Below are 21354 nucleotides of genomic sequence, written 5' to 3'. Positions count from 1 at the left end.
CGGCTCAACATGTGCGCAGTAAGAAGAGCGTCCCTAGAGGCGGCTCCATACGCATGCGCAATAGGAAGAGGAGCGCCTCCTGAGACGCGTGCGCAAACGGGGGTGCGCTTCGCTTGTTTCCGGTGCCCAACCTTGGGAGGGTCGTTGCTGCTCTCCAGGACGCATGCGTGTGGAGAAAGAGGCGGCGGAGGAAGCAAAACAAAGGCGACAGCAAAAATATCCACATCGAACCACCGAGTGATGGAACGGAGGTAGCCTAGAACGGCCTGCTGCTCGGTTCCCCCCTCCCTCGCTCAGCCCCAAACTCCAGCGACGCGACAGCGAGGACGGACCGGCGCACGCCGTTTTCTTCCGGTAATGGTTTCCACAGGCGGGGAGGGAGCAAAAGAGCGGGACGGACCGACCGGATTTCCTGCTCGTTGCCTGCCTTTTCACCCCGAAGCCTCCTCGGCTGGTTGCCCGCCCTCCCTTTCGCCTCATAACGTGGCCCAGAGGAAGGGAGAGAAACAGCGAGCCTGTTCGGTGGCGGGATTTTGCTTTTCCGTCCTGCCCCGAACCCCCTTCAGAAGTGAGAATAGGCGCCTGTCCGCTTAATGTAGGTATGGGTAAACTTGGGCCCTCCTGGTGTTTTGGACTTCAACTCCCGCCATTCCGAACAGCCTCGCCCCCCCCCCCCCCCAGCCGCTTAAGCGTGAGGCTGTTCGGAATGGCGCGAGTTGAAGTCTAAAACCCCTGGAAGGAGGGCCCAAATTGGTCCATACCTGGCTTAATGAATCAGAAGGGAAACGGGGGAGGGGGGGGGGGAAATCGAATTTGCAGAGGATACAGTTCAGCGAATCCTTCGGTGAGAGGAGGAGGGGGAAATTGCTAGCCTCCATGTTGCAAGGGGGAAGGAAACCAAGCCTGGTTAATACTTGGGTGCCTTAGGCGATATTTCAGAGGAAGGAACTGGGAAAACCACCTCATTCTCTGCCTAGGAAAGCCGAATGGAATTCATTGGGCCGATAGGCACCTTGAAAGCACATTAAAACACATAGAATACCCTCCCCTTAACAGATTATTCCAGCGTATGTGTATAAATAGGACAAATTTCTATATTTGGATAGGAAACTACTAAGGAATAGTGGGTTCTGTAGGCCATTTTTAGAGGAGAAAAATGGCAAAAACATTTCTAAATATTCCTTGCCAAAGAAAACTATTCTGAAATTCATAGAGTCAATGGGCAACTATGTATATGTGTGTGTCCGTCCTGTTTATACATCTAGGGTATCCCTAAGAAGTATACATCCTGGTCCTGGTATTGTGTGCTTGTGTGAATATTGTCTGTGGCCTAGCCACTCCTATTGTTTCCCTTTCTTGTATATAGACGTGCAATATTTGTTCGAAAAGACAATTCCAAGTCATAATGCATGGAGAAGTACAATTTCTCCAGGTCCTTCAGTGACACTGTGGTCAATGTCTTCCATTCATTTCTAGAGAGAACACTTCTCTAGAAATTTTTAGGTCTTCCAGTGCAGTTATTTCATCAGCTTCCAGGAGAAGTTGATCATAGTAATGTTGGAAGAACTGAAAATTTCTAGCAATATATTTTCTCATGTAAAAATAGCATTTTCTTTATGGGTTTTCACTTTCACAGGGGTTTTATGCCCCTAACCCTTCGCAAATGTGGAAGGGTGGCTGTACTGTTTTAATCATTTCATAGTACAGTATTGTTGATGACTTAGTGTGTGATTTTAAAAAAATCAATTTTGCATATATTTTAAGGGTAACCCTGTACATCTTTACTTAGAAGAAGACTTTTGAGTATAAGTTCCACTAAATCCCAAGTTCCTAACGTGGAGCACATGCCCCACAGGGGGGCAATTTGATTTTTAAGAGGGGCAGTTTAAAAATTAATAAGAGTTGTTATGTGTATTCCAGGCTGTATGGCCATGTTCCAGAACTATTCTCTCCTGACATTTCGGCCACATCTATGGCAGGCATCCTCAGAGGTTGTGAGGTATATGGGAAAACTAAGAAAGGAAGATTTACATATCTGTAGAAGGTCCAGGGTGGGAGAAGAACTCTTGGCAGTTGGAGGCCAGTGTGAATGTTGAAATTAATCACCTTAATTAGCATTGAATAACTTCATCTCGTGGCTTCTTTCTGCCTGGGAAAATCCTTTGTTCATAGTCGTTAGCTGCCCCTGATTGATTCATGTCTGGAATTCCTCTGTTTTTAAGAGTGTTGCTCCTTATTTACTGTTCTGATTTTGGAGGTTTTTTTTTTTAATACTGGGAGCCAGATTTTGTTCATTTTCATTGTTTCCTCCTTTCTGTTGAAAGTATCCACATGCTTGTGGATTTCAATGGCTTCTCTGTGTAATCTGACATGATAGTTGTTAGAGTGGTTCATATTTAATATATTTCATATTTAATATATTTCAAGCACACTCCTTATTAAAATTAGTGTGCTGAAAAATGAATGCTACTGTAAGCCTCCCAGTGTGCATGGTTGACCACAGGATAGGTGCCAGAAGGAAGGCACACATTATTTGCTTTTGATATATCTAAATGGAGAACCAAAATGGTATACTGATTTGAATAGTTGGGCTGTATGGTCCTTGTAGTGTCTTCCAACGCAAGGATTCTATGAAGGTCAGATTTGGATACTGGAAGACCGGGGTTTGTATACCTGCTCAGACATGGGAATCTACTAGTGACCTTGAACAAGTCACACTACCTCATAGTAAGGCAAGAACAAACCCTCTCTGAACATATTTTGCCAAGAAAATCTTATACCGTGTTTCCCCGAAAATAAGGCAGTGTCTTATATTAATTTTTGCTCCCAAAGATGCGCTAGGTCTTATTTTCAGGAGATGTCTTATTTTTCCATGAATAAGAATCACATTTATTGTTGAACAAAAAAAAGAACATTTATTATATACTGTACAGTAGTTGTCATCACAAGCCAGCATAACCAGACAAACTGTGAATCTTATCAAGAATTTCTTGTTACTACCATTATTTCCATGTACAACACTCTATGGTATGTACATTTACCGATCCTGCATGCTCTGGAGTTCTGTTTGATGGGCATGCTTCCAAACAAAAACTTTGCTTGGTCTTACTTTCGGGGGAGGCCTTATATTTAGCAAGTCAGCAAAACCTCTACTAGGGGATGTCTTATTTTAGGGGAATGTCTTATTTTCTGGGGATGTCTTATTTTAGGGGAAACAGGGTACTAGGTTTATTTTAGAGTTGCCATGAGTTAGAAATAATTTGAAGGCACTCCAAAACAACATAGCTCAATTACATTGGAGATTACAATCAGGAAGCGAATATCAGTTCACACGCATGTAAGATTCGCAGAGGTCCTTTCGTAAAGATTGTAGAATCCTGGAAATGCAGAAATGTCAGGATTTTAAAAAAAAGTTTAATCTGCAATAGAGAAATATATACAGACATTACTTTAAAATATTCTGTTTTCACGTTTTGAATGAATAAGGTATTTGCCAGATTTTTGTTAGGAAGCTATAAATTCATAGACACCCTATTTATAGCGTTACACATTCACCTCAATTCTTACTTGCTGGGCAAGAGCCTCTGCAATTGACTGACAGAGAAGAAGCTACTGATGTTCCCATCCCTTCTGTGAGCCATCTCAATTGAAATAAGCAGAAACAAGATCTCTGTTGCAGTTCATGCTGGAGATTGCTTGGTCCTTGTTTTTAAAAGCAATGAATGCTTTCCTTAAAAAATTAAAATGTTCATTACACCCTCTCCCCCTCAACCCCCAATTATTTCTTTGTTCGGGTCCTTGTTTGGCAGGAACTCCAGTGCTAACCTTATCCCATTTTCTGATCCCCCCCTTGCAGTTTTTACATCTGTATTGCGGAAGGCACTGAGAATAAGAAAAGGCAGTAATAAAGTTTGGACTGAAGACAATGTTTCCCGATTGTAAAAACCGAAAGACATTAGATGCATTATATGCTTTTATATTTAAAATGTGTTCATATGAGGATTATCTTATTATGCGGTACACTTGAAACAAAGCTCATGTTTCACATAGAAATTTGTGACATCTACAATCATTGTATTCAAAAGATTGTACAAAACAATATGTTTTCTACAAAACAGCACCTTTGGCTAATTAGCTATTGTATTTAGGAAATTAGCATGTCAAGGGCATTGATGAAACTAGAAACTGTTTGAAACTGGAAATAAATTTCAAGCTATAAAATCTTTTTAAATACACAAATTAAACTGTGTGAAGAATTTTAGGAATGCACTAATCTTGATTTGTCATTGCTCTTATAGTTATTCTTGACCTAGTGAAGACATTCTCATTTGAGAAATAATGATTAGTTCTGAGCATCTTATTTGAGAATCTCAGCCATACAGTATCTAAAACATAGGCACTTTATTGGATCCAGGCAGTGTTCTGCTATTTTTTGCTGCCACCACAGGGTCACAAACAGGACCTAACAGCTATAGTTGGACAGTTTCAGCATCCCTCTTGGCAACCTCCCTTCTTTTCAACAAAACAATGTCTATATTTTCCAACAGCAGTGGTACCAATGTTCATTTCATGTGATACTTTTCCTTGAGCACTTCCCCATGTATATCTAAAGAATACCCAAAATACCCTAAAGGCACCAGATACTGTCTGATCTTGTAAGGTTAAGCAGGATCAACCTGGTTAGTACTTGGGTGGGAGACCACCAACAAATATCATATACTGTAGAGTATATTTCAGAGGAAGGAATTGGTAAGGCTGCCTTTGAGTACTCCTTGCCTGACAAAACCATGTAGAATTAATTGGGTTGCCATAAGTCAGCAAGTAACATGAAGGCACATCCCCTGCAACATCTAAAGAATGTGTATGATGTCAGCAATACTCATGTCCTCCTATGGACTACACATAGTGCAAACTCGTATCTCTTCAATTGTATTTGTAAAGTTTCCCAGAACAGTGTGTTGTGTAAAGAAACTTGTGAGGACATTCTCTTGGTCTAAAGTCATGTCAGTGGCAAAGGTCACTTATAAGACATAATCTTCCTTTTCCCTTCACCAACACCATTTCCCATGGTATTTGAAGAACTATCGATCAATCTCAATCTTTATTTCGGTCCATGACCAGCACAAAGTGGGGCACAAACGCCCTAGGAAGGGGAAACACAGTTCCATATTAACCAGTTGTAATAGAACAGATTAGAAAACAGTTTGAAATATCAGTCCAAGAGATGAGTACCCTGTGATATCCATGAACCTTTGGTTTGCATATCATCCTGTTTCTCCAGGTCGGTTAGGTCGATCTCAAGTGAATAAACATGCTCTGTGACAAATATAACCCCTGTGCCATGAGAATATAACCATACTTTTAACACTGTCTGAATTGTTTGACTAGACCTCTCACTCCCCCCCCCCGTGTTTTTTGTTTGTTTGTTTGTTTGTTTTCAAGATGGGGAGGAGTGGTTCCACATTTCTTATTTCTTCATTCAATTCAAAGAGGTCATATGGTGGCAACTTATTTCAGTACTTGTTAATGGGACATGGAGTAGACTTAGTTATACAGAAACAGTTTCTACCTTTCTAATGTTTAGCTGAGACTAAATGCCCTGCTGGGGTCTCCTTTCAGTTTCTTGCAATAGTTAAATGATAAATATAATTTAATAGTGGTGAAGTAATTTTTTATTTTAATCATATGCACTCTTAACTTGTCTGACTGCTTCCTGTTCTGATGTTTGTTTGCTTGTGTGTGGGGAGGAGGGAGAGACAACATGACTGAGGCAGTTTTTCAGTTGTGTTTGTGGTTGCCCCTATGTTCAGTTGGACTTATATCGTAAGTAAAAGGAATTTGGTACCTGTAAAACATGCTCGCCCATAATAGCTGGAGAAGCTGATCTGATAAAATTCCTAGTCATCGACCCAATATGTACAGTATTGGTCATGATTAGGATCATTCCACTGCTACTGCTGATTGTGTTTTGAGTTGGATGTCTTAAAAACTGGAAGCTGTTACGAATGTTTTGTGAAGAAACACCAGTGTCTGTTTCTGGTGTTTATTGTAGACATTGTTCTTTAGTATATGTCAAAAACTGCAATGTTACAAATTGTGACTTTTCGTATCTTGGAAAACACAACCGAACAACAGGAGTGTGAGGAGCCCCAAATTTATGACACCACCATCAGTCAGAAGTACCCCTCCCCGTAGTTTCTTTTACTGCTTGGATGGTAAAGTGTGATGATAGTTACCAATAATGGCTAGTTAGATAAGCCATAATTTATGAGAGCTTGGCTAAACACATATTAAGGAACAAAAAAATCCATGCATTGTCCTAATCTTGACTGCTGAATATAAATTAATGTGTTTTCTGTGTTTAATGGAACAGAGCGGAGGGCAGAGACAAAGCAGTTTGTGGAAAATCAGCATTACATGTTAGGTTGACCTAGTGCAGCAAATTAACAGTGCATGTTTATTGCTTTGCAATGTATTGAGCCATACTTTTACCTACATAGTGTTTTTTTCAGTCCCTCGTGAATGCCACGTAGGCATGTGAAAAACATTTCAAGACTTATTTAATGTATAATAACTGGAATTATTCCAAGTATTATTAGGATCATTTTCTATCTCTATTTTTTATTTTAACTTAATGTTGTTTTGATTTTGTATAGTGAACAAAAACAATAGCCACAGCCAAACAGTTTATTTTTCCTCACCTCCTTCCAGTCCCCAGGTATTTTGTCATCTTAATTGGAATTGGGTGAGAATCCTTTCAATGAACAGAATGTAAATAGGGGTTTCAGTTGCTACACAGATACTAACTAATTAATAGTACAGAAATCTGGCTAACAAATAAATGGTGGGGAGCAAATATTTCCTCCCTGCTTGGTTTGCAATTAAAGATGATGGCTGCTCCAGAGAGCGTGTATTTCCTGTTAGAACATAATATGAAACAATAGTTGCATTTGCCAGCACTGGAACAGGATTCATTTCACAAACTTCGTCAGATATTATCATAAATACATATACAGTGTTCCCTCACTACTTTGCAATTCACTTTTCGCGGATTCGCTGTTTTGCGGTTTTTCAATAAACTCTAAAAGACTTATACGTCATAAAAAAATTACAATTTACAGCCTAAGGAAGGGAGGAAGGAGAAGCCAAAGGGAGAGAAAAGGAGCCCAAGCGGCAACGGGAGGAGAAGGAGGCAATTTATCAACACACGATTGGTTGATAAAGACTTAAAGTAGTGTATAACTACTAAAATAATGTATAAATATTAAAATAAATATAGTGTCCTTACTTCGCGGATTTCCACTTATTGCGGGTGGTCCTGGATCCTAACCCCACCGATAAGTGAGGAACACTGTACTTTGTTCATTCAACATGAGTTTATATTTCACGTGTATTTTATTTATTTATTTACAGTATTTATATTGTTGCCTTTCACTTAAGTTATATTATTAGATATTATTTATATTGCAAGCATGCATGATAAAAGAATAATATGGTTATATTGGTCAAATGTGCTAATCAGGTTTTATGTACTGAATTATAAACATTGCACTAAATTAATCAGTGTCATTTCAGAATACATTTTGTTAAAATCTTTAGTGCCGAGAAAACATTAATTGGATTGAGCTACCTGTCTAATGTATGGTTGTGTGAAGCTTTGGGTTACAGTGAATATTATCTTGGGATAAAGAATCTTTAATCTTGGTTTGCTTGTTTAGGTTGACTTTGACATCTGGGAGCAACTGTCTTGCCATTGCAACTCTTGTGCAAATTCTTCAAGATGCCAGCAGCACTTGCAGAAAATAGTCAGGTGATCTGTGAAGTATGGGCAAACAATCTAGAAGAAGAGATGAGGAAAATTCGGGAAATTGTTCTCAGCTACAGCTACATTGCAATGGTAAGCTTGTGCTTCAGCATTCAATTTGCATTTAAAATCTTGAATTTTATTCTAGACAATTGAGTCATTTTGGTTGAAACTCATGAGCCTGACCCAAAACAGGAAGTTGCTTAATGTTTTCTAAGAGAGGCTGGCAATTGTGGAGGAGGCCATTTTAAAAATACTGATATTTTGAAGTATTTTCTCTGGGTAGGTTATGAATCTCAAAACTGCAAATGCATTTTGGTGTCTGATCAATTCTATGTAAATAGTGGAACATTTGAATGTTCTGTCATAATATTTGGGACCTTGCTATCAGTTTCATGCTATATTTGTGATTTTTTTTGGAAGTAGCTGGATGCTGCTGTTGGGAAATGCACCTCTTGATAGACTTTGCAAAACAACCTTGTGTTCTCAATATGTTTAGTTACAGGAAAATGAATTGCACATATTCTATACATTCACACACAGATTATGCCTACATTGTACTTCCATGCTACTGAATTTTGGGGCCCAGTAGCATAAAAGTTTTCCCATTCCAAATTGTTCATACTTTGAATAACACAAATGAACTTCGAATAATAGTTTGTGGGATACAACAGGCCAGAATGTTACCAATTTTCAGCAAACCTCTGAAATTATGGGATGGAGATGTAGTGATGCATCCACTCTATTTCTACTTTGCATGGTCAGATGTTTCCATGAAGAAGTAGAACAACAGGAGATATGAAGCAGGAGATGGCTGCAAGCAACACTTATATCATTGGCATGCCAAAAAAGTGTAGTCATTAAATTTAGGAAATTATCATTGACACATTGATGATAGCTTATTATGCAGTGGAGTACATTGTCCCTGTAAACAAAAGCTCTGATATTCTATTGATTTCCTTGCAAGCTCAGAAAAGCCTGATACAGCCTTTTCGCACTATGGTTAGGTGTCACTGTTAATAAAAAGGGTTGATCTGAATTTTTCTCTACTTTCTTAGGATACAGAGTTTCCTGGAGTTGTGGTTCGGCCAATAGGTGAATTCCGTAGCTCTATAGACTACCAGTACCAGCTTCTCCGGTGTAATGTTGACCTCTTAAAGATTATCCAGCTAGGACTGACCTTCACAAATGAAAAAGGAGAATATCCTGCTGGAATCAACACTTGGCAGTTTAACTTCAAATTCAATCTTACGTAAGTCTTCACAACTGGGGAACAATTTCTCTTTCCGTCTGTCCCACCATCCCTCCTTCCGACCACCAGAAGACCTGTGGCAAAGTTTAAAAGAAAAAAAAACTTCTTCTCATTCAAAGAAGACATTTCATTCAAGCATAAAGAAATTGTTACAGGTCAATGTGCCATTTCAGAAACAGTTAAGCAGTGATTGGTTGTTAAATAAAAATGTAAAGTAGTACACTGAATAGGGCCTGATATTTTCAGATAGACAAAATAGAAATAGGTATACAGTAGAGTTTCACTTATCCAAGCCTCGCTTATCCAAGTTTCTGGATTATCCAAGCCATTTTTGTAGTCAATGTTTTCAATATATCGTGATATTTTGGTGCTAAATTCGTAAATACAGTAATTACAACATAACATTACTGCGTATTGAACTGCTTTTTCTGACAAATTTGTTGTAAAACATGATGTTTTGGTGCTTAATTTGTAAAATCATAACCTAATTTGATGTTTAATAGGCTTTTCCTTAATCCCTCTTTATTATCCAAGATATTTGCTTATCCAAGCTTCTGCCGGCCCGTTTAGCTTGGATAAGTGAGACTTTACTGTACTAGTAATTGAACAGCACCATCTTTGGCATATGTCAAGTACTGTTTGATGGGTTACCCCTACATTTTGCCTATGAACTTCCACAACAAGATAATGGAAGCTTCTCAGCTTGTTTCGCTGTTGTTACAAGTTATATAGAAGACAAAACGTTGCTGCTTTTTACATGTGTGAACTGTGAATCAAAAATATTGGTTGAATTACTTGTCTTAGAGATGAATTATGGCAAGAATGGAAAATGTCTACCCCAGAGGGCCTGCCAAGCTTTTTTCCTGGTCCTGTCCCCCTGAGATTTCAATGCTCAGCAACACAAAGAAGATTGGTCTTTAGCATTCAAATTTGCAGTACGAGCTAGGAATCCCATAATTCAGTGCTATGGGAAGGCAGACATCAGTTCTTCTAAGCTGAAGAATGCTGATGATAGGGACTGTGAGAGCTCTTGCCAGATACCATCCAGCCACAGGGCTGTGTGTCCTAGGAGGTAGTTTATGCCTTGGAGTTGAAACACAATGAAAATTAATGTTTACCATTCATTTGTCTCTCATTAGGGAAGATATGTATTCTCAGGATTCAATAGATCTTCTTGCAAGCTCTGGACTGCAGTTCCAGAAACATGAGGAGGAAGGAATTGATACTTTGCATTTTGCAGAGCTACTTATGACTTCTGGTGTGGTGCTTTGTGACAATGTCAAGTGGCTTTCATTTCACAGGTTGGTAAAATATTATTTTATTTCCAATTGTTTATGTATGAATAAATTCAACATTAGTTTAATAAAGTTTAATTTGCCATTTGGATTTAAAGAGCATAAAAACTTGTAGCTCCATTAAATGTGCTAACTTTTTGTTGTAGAGCATTTTAATAGTAATACAATACAACTGAAAATCATCTTGCAATGCTACTGTTGAATTTTATGTGTCAGCAAAAGATTCACTTTCTAACAATAAGATTATTAAATAATTATTGAATTGAGAGTCCTTCAAGAAAAAAGGATACTCAGAACGATTGATCTTGGTAAAGAAGTGATAAGTAAAAATTGAATTTATTGAATTTTATAGATATTATTGAGATTTAGCTTTTAATTGAGGGCATTTAACTCGACCCAGTTTGTCCCAACCCCCTGTAGCTGATGAGAAATAGACAAGCAGGTCCTGCCTTTCTAACTAGGCAGTTAGTAGCCTACCCAAGGGATTTCCGAAGTGCTGCTGAGTGCATTTCTCCTCTGGCCATGTGGCCCACCAATCTCTTGAGTCCTGTTACAGTGGTTTTCTCAATGCGTCCTGAGACTGGGAGAGCTCTGCAGACATCATTTCCCGATACTTGTTTTTAAATTAAGGGGAAAGAATGATAAGCAGAATATTTTTTTTTTGATGTTTGTTACATAAGCATATTGTGATCTCTCTTTGCACCATTCCTCCATTAGTGGCTATGACTTTGGTTATATGGTGAAACTTCTGACAGATTCAAGGCTTCCCGAAGAAGAACATGAATTCTTTCATATCTTGAATCTCTTCTTCCCATCCATATATGACGTTAAGTACCTGATGAAGAGTTGCAAAAACCTAAAGGTACCCTGCTTGAGTTTTATCGCTTTAAATGCCAAACTTGAGATGAGTTGCTGGTTGCATTACATAATATTTTTATAAATATATAACTTTTAAAAACTTAACTGTACAATTAATTTCAATTGTAGTTTCAGTTTAATGTAAGCACTAGCTTTGTCTGGCCACGCGTTGCTGTGGCTTATGGGAATCATTTGTCGGCCAGGTGGAATAGTAGTGAATAGCCTTGCAGCCTCAAAGCCTGGCTGTTTTCTGGAGTAGCTGGAGTAGCACCCTCAAAGAGCCGCTTTGAAGCCTGGCTACTTCCTTAGTAGGGGAATCCTCGTTTTTGCCAGCTTGAACTGCACTGAATAATCTTGCAGCTTAAAAGCCTGGCTGCTTTCTACATAGGGCATCCTTTCTAGGCCTGGTTGTATGGGACAGAGTAGCCTCGTGGCTTCAGAGCTTGGGGGTATTCTATCTAGGGGAAATCTTGGTTGGCCAGTTTGATTAGCACTGAATAGCCTTGCTGCTTGCAAGCCTGGCCGCTTTCTACCTTGCAGAATCTTTGGTTAGCCAGTTTGAATAGCAATGAATAGTCTCAGTGTGGCAGGTATGAATGCTGCAATTAGCCACCTTGATTAGCATGCCCTTGCAGCTTCAAAGTGTGTTTGCTTCCTGCCTGGGAAAATCCTTTGTTGGGATGTGTTAGCTGGCCCCGATTGTTTCCTTTCTGGAATTCTCAATTTCCCTGCTTTCAGAGTGTTGCTCTTTATTTACTGTCCTGGTTTTAGAGATTATATTGTTCTGTATTATTATACCACAGTAAATATTTCATATTACAGCACAGTCTCACTTATCCAACATTCACTTATCCAATGTTCTGCCAGGGTGTTTGTGTTGGATAAGTGAAACTCTACTGTATATTTATAATCTTACTAGCTTGGAGACCCGGCGGTGACCGGGTCATTTGAGAAAGGCATTGTTTGCCTGTGTTCCAAGTGTAGCCTATATCCAATGTCAGGTGGGTTCAGTGGGTGCAGGTGAGCTCCAACTCCCATATGCAAGTCCCATCGTCCAGTGTCCATCCCTCTCCAAACAGAGCCAGTATGTAGAGTAGGTCATGGGGGCTCAATGTACCATGTTTGGTCTTGATCAGTCATTTGTGTGGGTCGCGGTGCTCTCAGGAAGTGAGTGAAGGTATTGGAAGTCCCATCATGCATGGTCCATCATCCTCCAAACTGCACCTGAGTGTAGAGTGAGTCTTGGGTGTTGTCTGTGTCAAGTTTGGTCTTGATGAGACATTGGTGGGGGTCAGAGTAGTCCCAGGAAGTGAGTGAAGATAGTGCAAGTCCCATCATCCACGGTCCCTCCTCCCCCAAACTGCACCAGGATGTAAAGTGGGCTACCCTGCACGTGCGTGTCAAGTTTGATACAGTTTTGTCATTCATGGGCATCACAGTGGTTTGTGGGAGGTGAATTGGATGAAGGTACTGCAAATCCCATAATCCTTGGTCCATCCTCCGTCAAACTGCTGCAGCATGTGAAGTGTGTCATTTGGGATATGTGTGCCTGGTTTGGTTCAGTTCTGTGATTTGTGTCAGTTGCTGTGGTCTCAAGAAGTGAGGGAAGGTACTGCAAATTCCATCATCCTTGGTCCATCCTGCCCCAATATACATCAGGACGTAAAGGGGGCCACAGGGGTTCTGTGTGCCAAGTTTGGTCCATTTCCATCATTGGTGGGCATTGCAGTAGTCTGTGGGAGTTAAAGTGTTTGAAAGTACTGCAAATCCCATCATCTGTGGTCCATCCTTCCCCAAACGGCACCAGGCCATAAAGTGCCTCATGGGGGTTAAATGTGTCAAGTTTGGGCCAGATCCGTCATTTCTGGTGGTCTCAGTGGCCTGTGGAAGTGGTGGCCAATCAGAAAGCTGCCACATACCCGCATACATACATACCCGCATACAAACATTGACTTTTATTATATAGATATTATCTGCTTAGAACTGTATGATATGAGGCTCCTTCTACACAGCTGTATAAAATGCACACTGAAGTGGATTATATGGCAGCGTGGACTCAAGATAATCCAGTTCAAAGCAGATAATATATTATAAATGGGTAATATAGCTGTGTGGAAGGGCCTTGAGTCTACACTGCCATATCAGTTCAAATCAGATAATCTGTATTTTATAGGCAGTGTGGAAGAGGCCTGATTGAAGAGGCTCTGGGTGCCATTAAATGGCTGAGTGGATTGCTAGGAAACAAAGTGGGCGGAGCTTAGCCTTCTAACCGGCAGCAATGAGAAAGAAACAGTTATTCCTCTCCCTCTAATTAGGACTTTATTTTTCTTGTTTTTTTTATTTTATGTAAAAACACAGTCCGGATGACCGTTTTGTGGCCAAATTTGGTGTGTTTTGGTTGTGTACTTTTGTTGTTTAAGTTAAGGGAAAAACTATCAGAACATTTATATAGATAGATAGATGTTGGAATTGTTATGCATTGATTGTGTATTCTGTTGGTCTCAAATTGACTTAGCCAGGGGAAGGGAACTCGAGCAAGTTGCTTAGATCTCAGGTTTCTTCCTTGATTGCAGGGAGGCCTCCAAGAAGTGGCCGACCAGCTAGATTTGCAGCGGATTGGACGACAGCACCAAGCCGGATCAGACTCGCTACTTACAGGGATGGCATTTTTCAGGATGAAAGAGGTATGCTTATTTATCAGAGTGCACAGTAATACATATATGGCCTGACTTGGACCTTCCTTGCAGTATGAGCTACTTTTGGGAATTAACAGTTCCCCTTCCCTAACATTGTGTAGTTGCCACCACTGCAGCAATGACGTGGTTGAAGTCTAATTATATGTCTCATTACATGCAAAGCACAATCAGTAACTTTTTTTTCTTTTTCTAGTTGTTCTTTGAGGATACAATCGATGATGCAAAGTACTGTGGGAGACTGTATGGCCTTGGCACAGGAGTAGCTCAGAAACAGAGTGAAGATGTAGAAACAGCACAAGAGAAAATGAGTATTTTGGCGATTATCAATAATATGCAGCAGTGACAACTAGCTGTCATTCGCAGTGACTTGGGTCCATGGAGGTAAACTCTCCTTAAACAAGTCTCTCAAAGAAATTGTGGAAGAACTAGGATGTTTTCTGCAGAGGGCAAAATTTTTGAATCTAGATGGATTCTTATCAGGCAACTTCATAATGGCGATACAGTGTTTTGCCCCTGTGCAAAAACCAGAAAAACTACAATGTAAATATATTTTCTTTTAAACTTTACTGAATTTGCAAGGAGTATACAATGTCAGAGCTTTCAGCAGAGCTGAGGCTCTCTCATGCACTTGCAGATTTAGCTTTTGAAAGCTTATTTTAAAACTTTTTTTTTGCTCTCTGTGAGGGTGATTTGTTCCTAAGCCCTCTGCTACTTTTATCTTTTGTGTACATCCATCTGTGAAAGTGTTCCATTCAACCCTGGTGGTGGAGGTCCTGCATGAACTGCTTAGATCTGCTTTAACCACAGCCCTTGTGGTGCTTCTGGATAGCATTACAACTGGCTCCTCCTCCTTTTAGATTGCCATGCCATGCATCATATCAGTACATTTCATAAAATACCATAAAATGGAGCAAAACTGTCTGCATGTTTGAGGCTACAATAATAATTGGGACCAAAAATGGTTTCACTTTAAGTGAAAAACTTTACCCTTCTGTTAACGGGATATTCAGAAGATTGATGGAATCACATGTATCTGCCCAGGAAAGGCTGACAAAGCTTTTCTTTTATGCTGTTGTGAAAAGGAACCCTTGTTAAGTGGTTTGGGGAAAAGTATATTTAACTGGAAGTCCTGACACACCAAAGTCCTGTTGAGGGAGAGAGAAAATCCTGATTGTGTGGCATTTTTAAAAAAGCTTAAAACTCATTTTGTAAAGTATTGCAAGCTGCTATTAAAATGCTTGTGTATATATAGCTGGTTCTTAATTTTGTAAAATAAAGAATTTTCTTAAGGCATGAGACTGATTTTTATGCTTCTTTTGAGAGGGTGTTAAAATATTTTTATGCATAGAACTGAACAAAAAAAAGACAGCCATTAGCCCTGTTCTACAAACACTTAAACTGTTTAACGTAATAGGTAGGCTTCTAGAGCAATCTTTCATACTTCTGGGTGTGCAACCTCTTTCATAATATCATGGTCTCTGGATTTATTTCACTTGTTAAACCAGGATCACTGAGATCCCAACTTGCTAACTAGTGAGAACAATACTTGGTAACCAGTTCAAATGTTACAGAGCACTGTGCATCATCTTTTTTCATAGATAGAGAATATTTAAATACAAGGCTTATGCAGCATTATTCTAGTAATGAGTATTTGTAAGTTTGCCACCATAGTTGAAATGGGCCATCATAATGTAGGAGCAAGACTGCAAGGGTGTTACCATACTACTTTTGCATTATGTTTACTCAATTAGAACACTTATTCTGTTCAGTGTCTCAAGAATGCACAGCAGCTTGATAGCAGCATGTATTAAAAATATATTGGAGTCCTCAGGGATAAGACGTTAAACATGAGCTAACAATGTGATGTGGCAGCAAAAAAAGCCCATGGGATTTTGGCCTGCATAAATAGGAGTATAGTGTCTAAATCCAGGGAAGTCATGCTACCCCTCTATTCTGCCTTAGTCAGCCCACACCTGGAATACTGTGTCCAATTCTGGGCACCACAGTTGAAGGGAGATGTTGACAAGCTGAAGGTGTCCAGAGGAGGGTGACTAAAATGATCAAGAGTCTGGAGAACAAGCCCTATGAGGAGCAATTTAAAGACCTGGGTGTGTTTAGCCTGAAGAAGAGAAGGCTGAGAGGAGACATGATAGCCATGTATAAATATGTGAGGGGAAGTCATAGAGAGGAGGGAGCAAGCTTGTTTTCTGCCCTGGAGACTAGGACTCAGGACAGTGGCTTCAAACTTCAGGAAAGGAGATTCCACCTGAACATTAGGAAGAACTTCCTGTGAGAGCTTTTCTCCACTGGAACTCTCTGCCCCAGAGTGTGGTGGAGGTTCCTTTGGAGGCTTTTAAACAGAGGCTGGATGGCCATCTGTCGCGGGTGCTTTGAATGCAATTTTCCTGCTTCTTGGCAGGGTTTGGACTGGATAATAATAATAATAATAATAATACTTTATTTATACCCCGCCACCATCTCCCCAACGGGGACTCGGGCCGGCTAACATGGGGCCACGCACGGAGCAATACAATATAATAAAATATGAAACAGCATACCATAGCACAATTAAAAGCAATACAATAGATGATAATAGACATTACATCAAAAAAACCAACCAAACAAAAAAAACAGTAAAACAGGGCAGGCCGCATGGACACAAGGATAAAACTCGGAGTGAGAGGAACAGAGGGGAGTACTCCACTGTGGACAGGGACACATGAAAGTGGGGCAATCTAGAGGGTAGATGTTGAGGGGGGAGCAATACAGAAATATATAACAGAAATTACTCACCGAAAGCACAGCGGAAGAGCCATGTTTTCAAGTCTTTCCTAAAAGCTAACAGAGTGTGAGCTTGCCTGATCTCAGTGGGTAGTGAATTCCATAGTCGAGGGGCCACAGCGGAAAAGGCCCTCTCCCTTGTACTCACAAGACGGGCCTGGGATATAGGCAGCGGTGATAAAAGGGCCTCCCTGGATGATCGCAAAGATCGGGCAGATTTATGGTAGGAAATACGGTCATGGAGGTAGGTGGGTCCCAAACCGTTTAGGGCTTTGTAAATGATGGTCTGCACCTTGAATTGGGACCGGAAAATGAACGGCAGCCAGTGGAGCTCCTTAAACAAGGGAGTGGATCTCTCCCTGTAACTTGCCCCCGTTATTAATCTGGCAGCCAAGCGTTGGACCAATTGTAATTTCTGGGCCGTCTTCAAGGGAAGCCCCCCGTAGAGCGCATTACAGTAGTTCAGTCTAGAGGTGACTAAGGCATGGACCACCGTGATCAAGTCAGACTTCACGAGGTATGGTCGCAGTTGGCGCACAAGTTTGAGTTGTGCAAAGGCCCTCCCGGCCACCGCCGACACCTGTGCTTCAAGCGTCAACGCTGAATCCAGGAGGACCCCCAAACTGCGGACCTGTGATTTCAGGGGGAGTGCAACCCCGTCCAGCACAGGTTGCCACCCAATACCCCGATCTGACGCATGACTGACCAGGAGGGTCTCTGTCTTGTCGGGATTTATTCTCAGCTTGTTCCTCCTCATCCAGTCCGCCACAGCGGCCAGGCACTGGTTCAGCATCCAGGGGCTTCCTTGGATGGCCCACAAGGTCTCTTCCAACTTTGATTCTACAATTCAGTGTTTATGGGGCCAGTGGCTTAATTCTTCACATTGAAAAAGATGTGTTGCACTAATTAAATTTTGCACACCTAAAAGAATGGAAAGGCCATCTAATTCTCCAAAGACAGTTTTCTATCAAAAGAGGAATTTTGTCATATTCTGGTGTGTAGTTGTTAACAGCTGCCAATTTGATTTGAATATGTTTAACTATAAATGAAAGACCTCCAAGTCACTCTGGTGTTTATATGAAAAAAAGTTAATTTCATTGAGACATCATCTCCCCACTTCCATTCTAGTGTAAGTCATAAAATTGCAAAAGCAACATCCAATATAAGCCAGCTATAGTTTCTATTTTTACTGTTGGCACTGTGTTTCCTTTTTGCAGTGAACCAATCTCCATTTGTTGGAGTATGTTCTAAAAGATTTAAACAAAATCATATTCAGGGGTGGCGAGGGCAGCAAATTGGCAAGTAATCCAGGTCAGGAGAGGAAAGATCAATGCTCAGTATACAGGCCAGGTCAGAATAGCCAAAGACAGTCCAATGAGAGGAAAGAGTAGTTCAAATAACACCATCTAGATTCTCTAGCTGCCACGAAGCGCAGAAAAAAGGAACTAAGGCAGCACCCCCCCCCCACTATGATATTGGGAGAGTGGGTGGGGCTACCGCCAAAATGTTTCTAAGAGCTCTAGAAGATTCTGAATGCTGACTGCGCAGGCAAACCATATGTGCGTATTTCAGTTGACCACGCTGGTGAAATGTATGGTGCTACACTTTGGCAATAAAAATGAAATGCACAGATAAAGGATATGTGACAATTAGCTTGAAAACAGTACACCTGAAAGGCATCCAGAAGTATTAATAAACAACAAGCTGAACATGAGTCAAATGGCTTTATCAATAGGAATATAGTGTTGAGATTGAGGGAAGTCATAGTTCCATGTCAGACCTCACCTGGAATAATACTGAGTCCATTTCTGGGCACAATTCAAAAAGGATACTGGTAAGTCCAGAGAAGGGTGACCGAAATGAGGAGTAGCTTAGGCAGCTTAGGTACTTAGGACTAGCTTAGGTATGTTTAGCTAGAAGAAAATATGACTGAAAAAAGGGACATGATAGCCATGTTAATGTTTTTGAAAGGATGTCACATTGAGGAGGCAGCATACTTGTTTTCTGCTACTCTGGAGACCAGGACATGGAGCAATGGATTCAAACTGGAGGAAAAGATATTGCAGCTATACTGGCAAACTTTCTAAATATTAGGGAGAACTTCCTCAGCTTAACACTAGAATATGCTACCTTAATAATAGCAGTAATAACATATTTATTCTTTTTCTTTGTGTACTCCGTGAATGCACACTAGTGTAGATAACTGTACCTGCGCAAGTTCCAACAGAAAGTCTTCCAAGCTGAATCTTTTAAATTTTGGTGGTAACCTCTCCCCTCTCCCCAGAGGGCATAAAAGGCAGCCCTGGGTGCATGCTCCCCAGTTCCTTTTTTCCCGCTGCAAAGTTCACATTGGAATCTTTCCATGTCGACTACACGCTTCAAGAGGTGCACTGAATGTGCGGCCAAAATTCCTGACTCTGATGGCCACGCAAAGTGCCTTCTCTGCTTGGGTGAAGGCCACGTCATCGGCTCCTGCCGCCATTGCCTTGCCTTCACAGCTCTGGTGAGAAAAAACTGAATGGCTCATTTAAAGGTGCCCCTTTACCAGAGGTCTCTCGCTCCGACGCCATCAACCTCCACCTTGGTCCCTCCACCTACCACTTCAATGGCCTCAACTAGCTCCAGGACCTTGAAAGCCTTGAAGACCTCGAAGGCACTGTGTATGGCAGGGGTCCCCAAACTTTTTAAACAGGGGGCCAGTTCACAATCCTTCGGACCATTGGAGGGCCGGACTATAGTTGACCACCGAGCAATAATAATAATAATAATAGCAATAATAATAATAAAAAGGGTTGGAAGAGACCCCTTGGGCCATTTTGTCCAACCCCCTTCTGCCTCTACGGACCAAAAGCACAAGCAAAGCACCCCTGACAAATGGCCACCCAGCCTTAATGTTAATAATAATAATAATAATAATAATAATAATAATAATAATAAAAATAATAAAAAAGAGGGTTGGAAGAGACCCCTTGGGCCATTTTGTCCAACCCCCTTCTGCCTCTGCGGACCAAAAGCACAAGCAAAGCACCCCTGACAAATGGCCACCCAGCCTTAATGTTAATAATAATAATAATAATAATAATAATAATAATAATAATAATAATAATAATAATAATGGTTGTAAGAGAAGAAGAGAACCCTTGGGTCATTTAGTCAAACCCCCTTCTGCCCTTGTGCCATGGGGGCCGGATAAATGGCTTCGGTGGGCCGCATCCGGCCCCCGGGCCTTAGTTTGGGGACCCCTGGTGTATGGTAACTACTACTACGGTCTTGACCTGGTCAGGCAAGGTGAGCCCCTCGTGGGCATTGAGCTTGGTGGTCTCGGTAGCCTCGGTCCGATCCCACCTAGGAGCCCCTCCATCCACCTCAGCAATGAAAATTCTTTTTAAACGGGCCAATGAAGAGACTCGCTGTGCCCAATCCGACTCCGCGGCTCTATGCCCAATACCTCCCACACCGGGAAAATCGACAAGGGCCCCATCTAAACAGCCTCCCGCCAAGAGGAGAGTACCACAGTGTTCTTCGTCCTCGGCATCCTCCAAAAACGATGTCCCTTCCTCAGTGGCGACATTGAGACGCTCCTCACCGATCCAACCAGCTCAACCCACGAGGTCTCCTTCGCAGTGTCTGATCTGCCAGTTGTCGGAGGGCAAATTATAGGACTCACCTCACCACTCCAACCAAACAGTGGTCAGGGTTTCAGTTCCACAAATCCAGGCTCAACAACCCCAAGCCCGTCAGGAACTTTCCCCCGTCCACGACCCCAGAAAGAGGAAGGCAAACGGCTTGCCTCACTAGGATGGTTCAGGCCTTGGCCTTGAAACACCCGACCGTCGCGACTTCAACTCAATCTGCCCCCCCCCCCCCGTTGACAGACCCACACGCAACGTTTCCTCTTCGGTCCCCTCAAGGGACCGAGGATGATGACCAGGACATCAACCTCGCGGAATCCATGCATTCTGACTCGGTACTTTCCCTCTGACTCGACCTCTCTCCAGCTCCAGAAGCCTATGAAGTCGATCCCCCGTCTCCTAAAGACAATGCTGGAGCTTTTGCCGATCAGATGGTCAGGACAGCTGATGCCCTGACTCGAAATAAAACTAACTCCCAAAGTTGTGACAGACCCCATCATTAAACGGGTCCAAGCAGAGGCTCCTCCGGCTACCCTGCTCCCTTTTCTGCCTTATCTTCTCGACGTGATCCAGGGATCCTGGAAGACTCCGTTGTTGATACCACCAACCTCAAAACGGATCAAGGCATGGTACCACACCGATGATGACTTGCTACAGTGGCTGAAACACCATCCCAATCCCAACTTGGTAGTGGTCAAGGCAGCTCAATCTTCTGGTCGCCAAACCAACACTCCAGGTGATTGAGAGGGTAAAGGCTTCAACACGGTTGGTTGCAAGCTTTACTCCGGGACCCTCCTCGTCTGCTGGATGGACAATTATGGGGCCTGCATGGGGGCCTACCAGTAAATTCTCTGGGAGAAGGCACAACCATTTTTTGCCAAGCTTTCTGACGAAGATTGGTTGGTACTTATGACCCTCCAGCAGGAGGCAGACTCCCTGGCCCATCATCAAATCCAAATGGCCAAGCATACCAGTGACACTGCAGGCAAAATGATCACATACGCCGTCGCGATTCGTCGCCACTCCTGGTTGAGGT

The 21354-nt window shown here is 41.7% G+C and overlaps 1 protein-coding gene across 3 annotated transcripts; it reads left to right on the top strand.

Annotated features, from left to right (window-relative positions):
* The first annotated feature begins 77 nt into the window (after positions 1-77).
* On the top strand, positions 78-15198 carry cnot8 (CCR4-NOT transcription complex subunit 8). 3 transcript variants are annotated; one of them, XM_003223458.4, is made up of 7 exons: positions 78-354; positions 7719-7897; positions 8863-9056; positions 10196-10357; positions 11069-11213; positions 13783-13893; positions 14099-15198. In XM_003223458.4, exons 2-7 carry the CDS (start codon positions 7781-7783, stop codon positions 14246-14248), a joined length of 879 nt encoding a protein of 292 aa, XP_003223506.1. In that variant the 5' UTR covers positions 78-354; positions 7719-7780; the 3' UTR covers positions 14249-15198. The 3 variants fall into 3 exon arrangements, with proteins under 3 accessions (XP_003223506.1, XP_008112986.1, XP_008112987.1); XM_008114779.3 differs by lacking the exon at positions 78-354 and adding an exon at positions 417-568; XM_008114780.3 differs by lacking the exon at positions 78-354 and adding an exon at positions 444-595.
* Positions 15199-21354: the final 6156 nt, after the last annotated feature.

This window comes from Anolis carolinensis, chromosome 2 (assembly GCF_035594765.1).
Source record: "Anolis carolinensis isolate JA03-04 chromosome 2, rAnoCar3.1.pri, whole genome shotgun sequence".
Lineage (NCBI taxonomy): Eukaryota > Metazoa > Chordata > Lepidosauria > Squamata > Dactyloidae > Anolis > Anolis carolinensis.
Note: the sequence above shows the minus strand (reverse complement) of the source record. Positions and strands in the feature narration are given on the sequence as shown.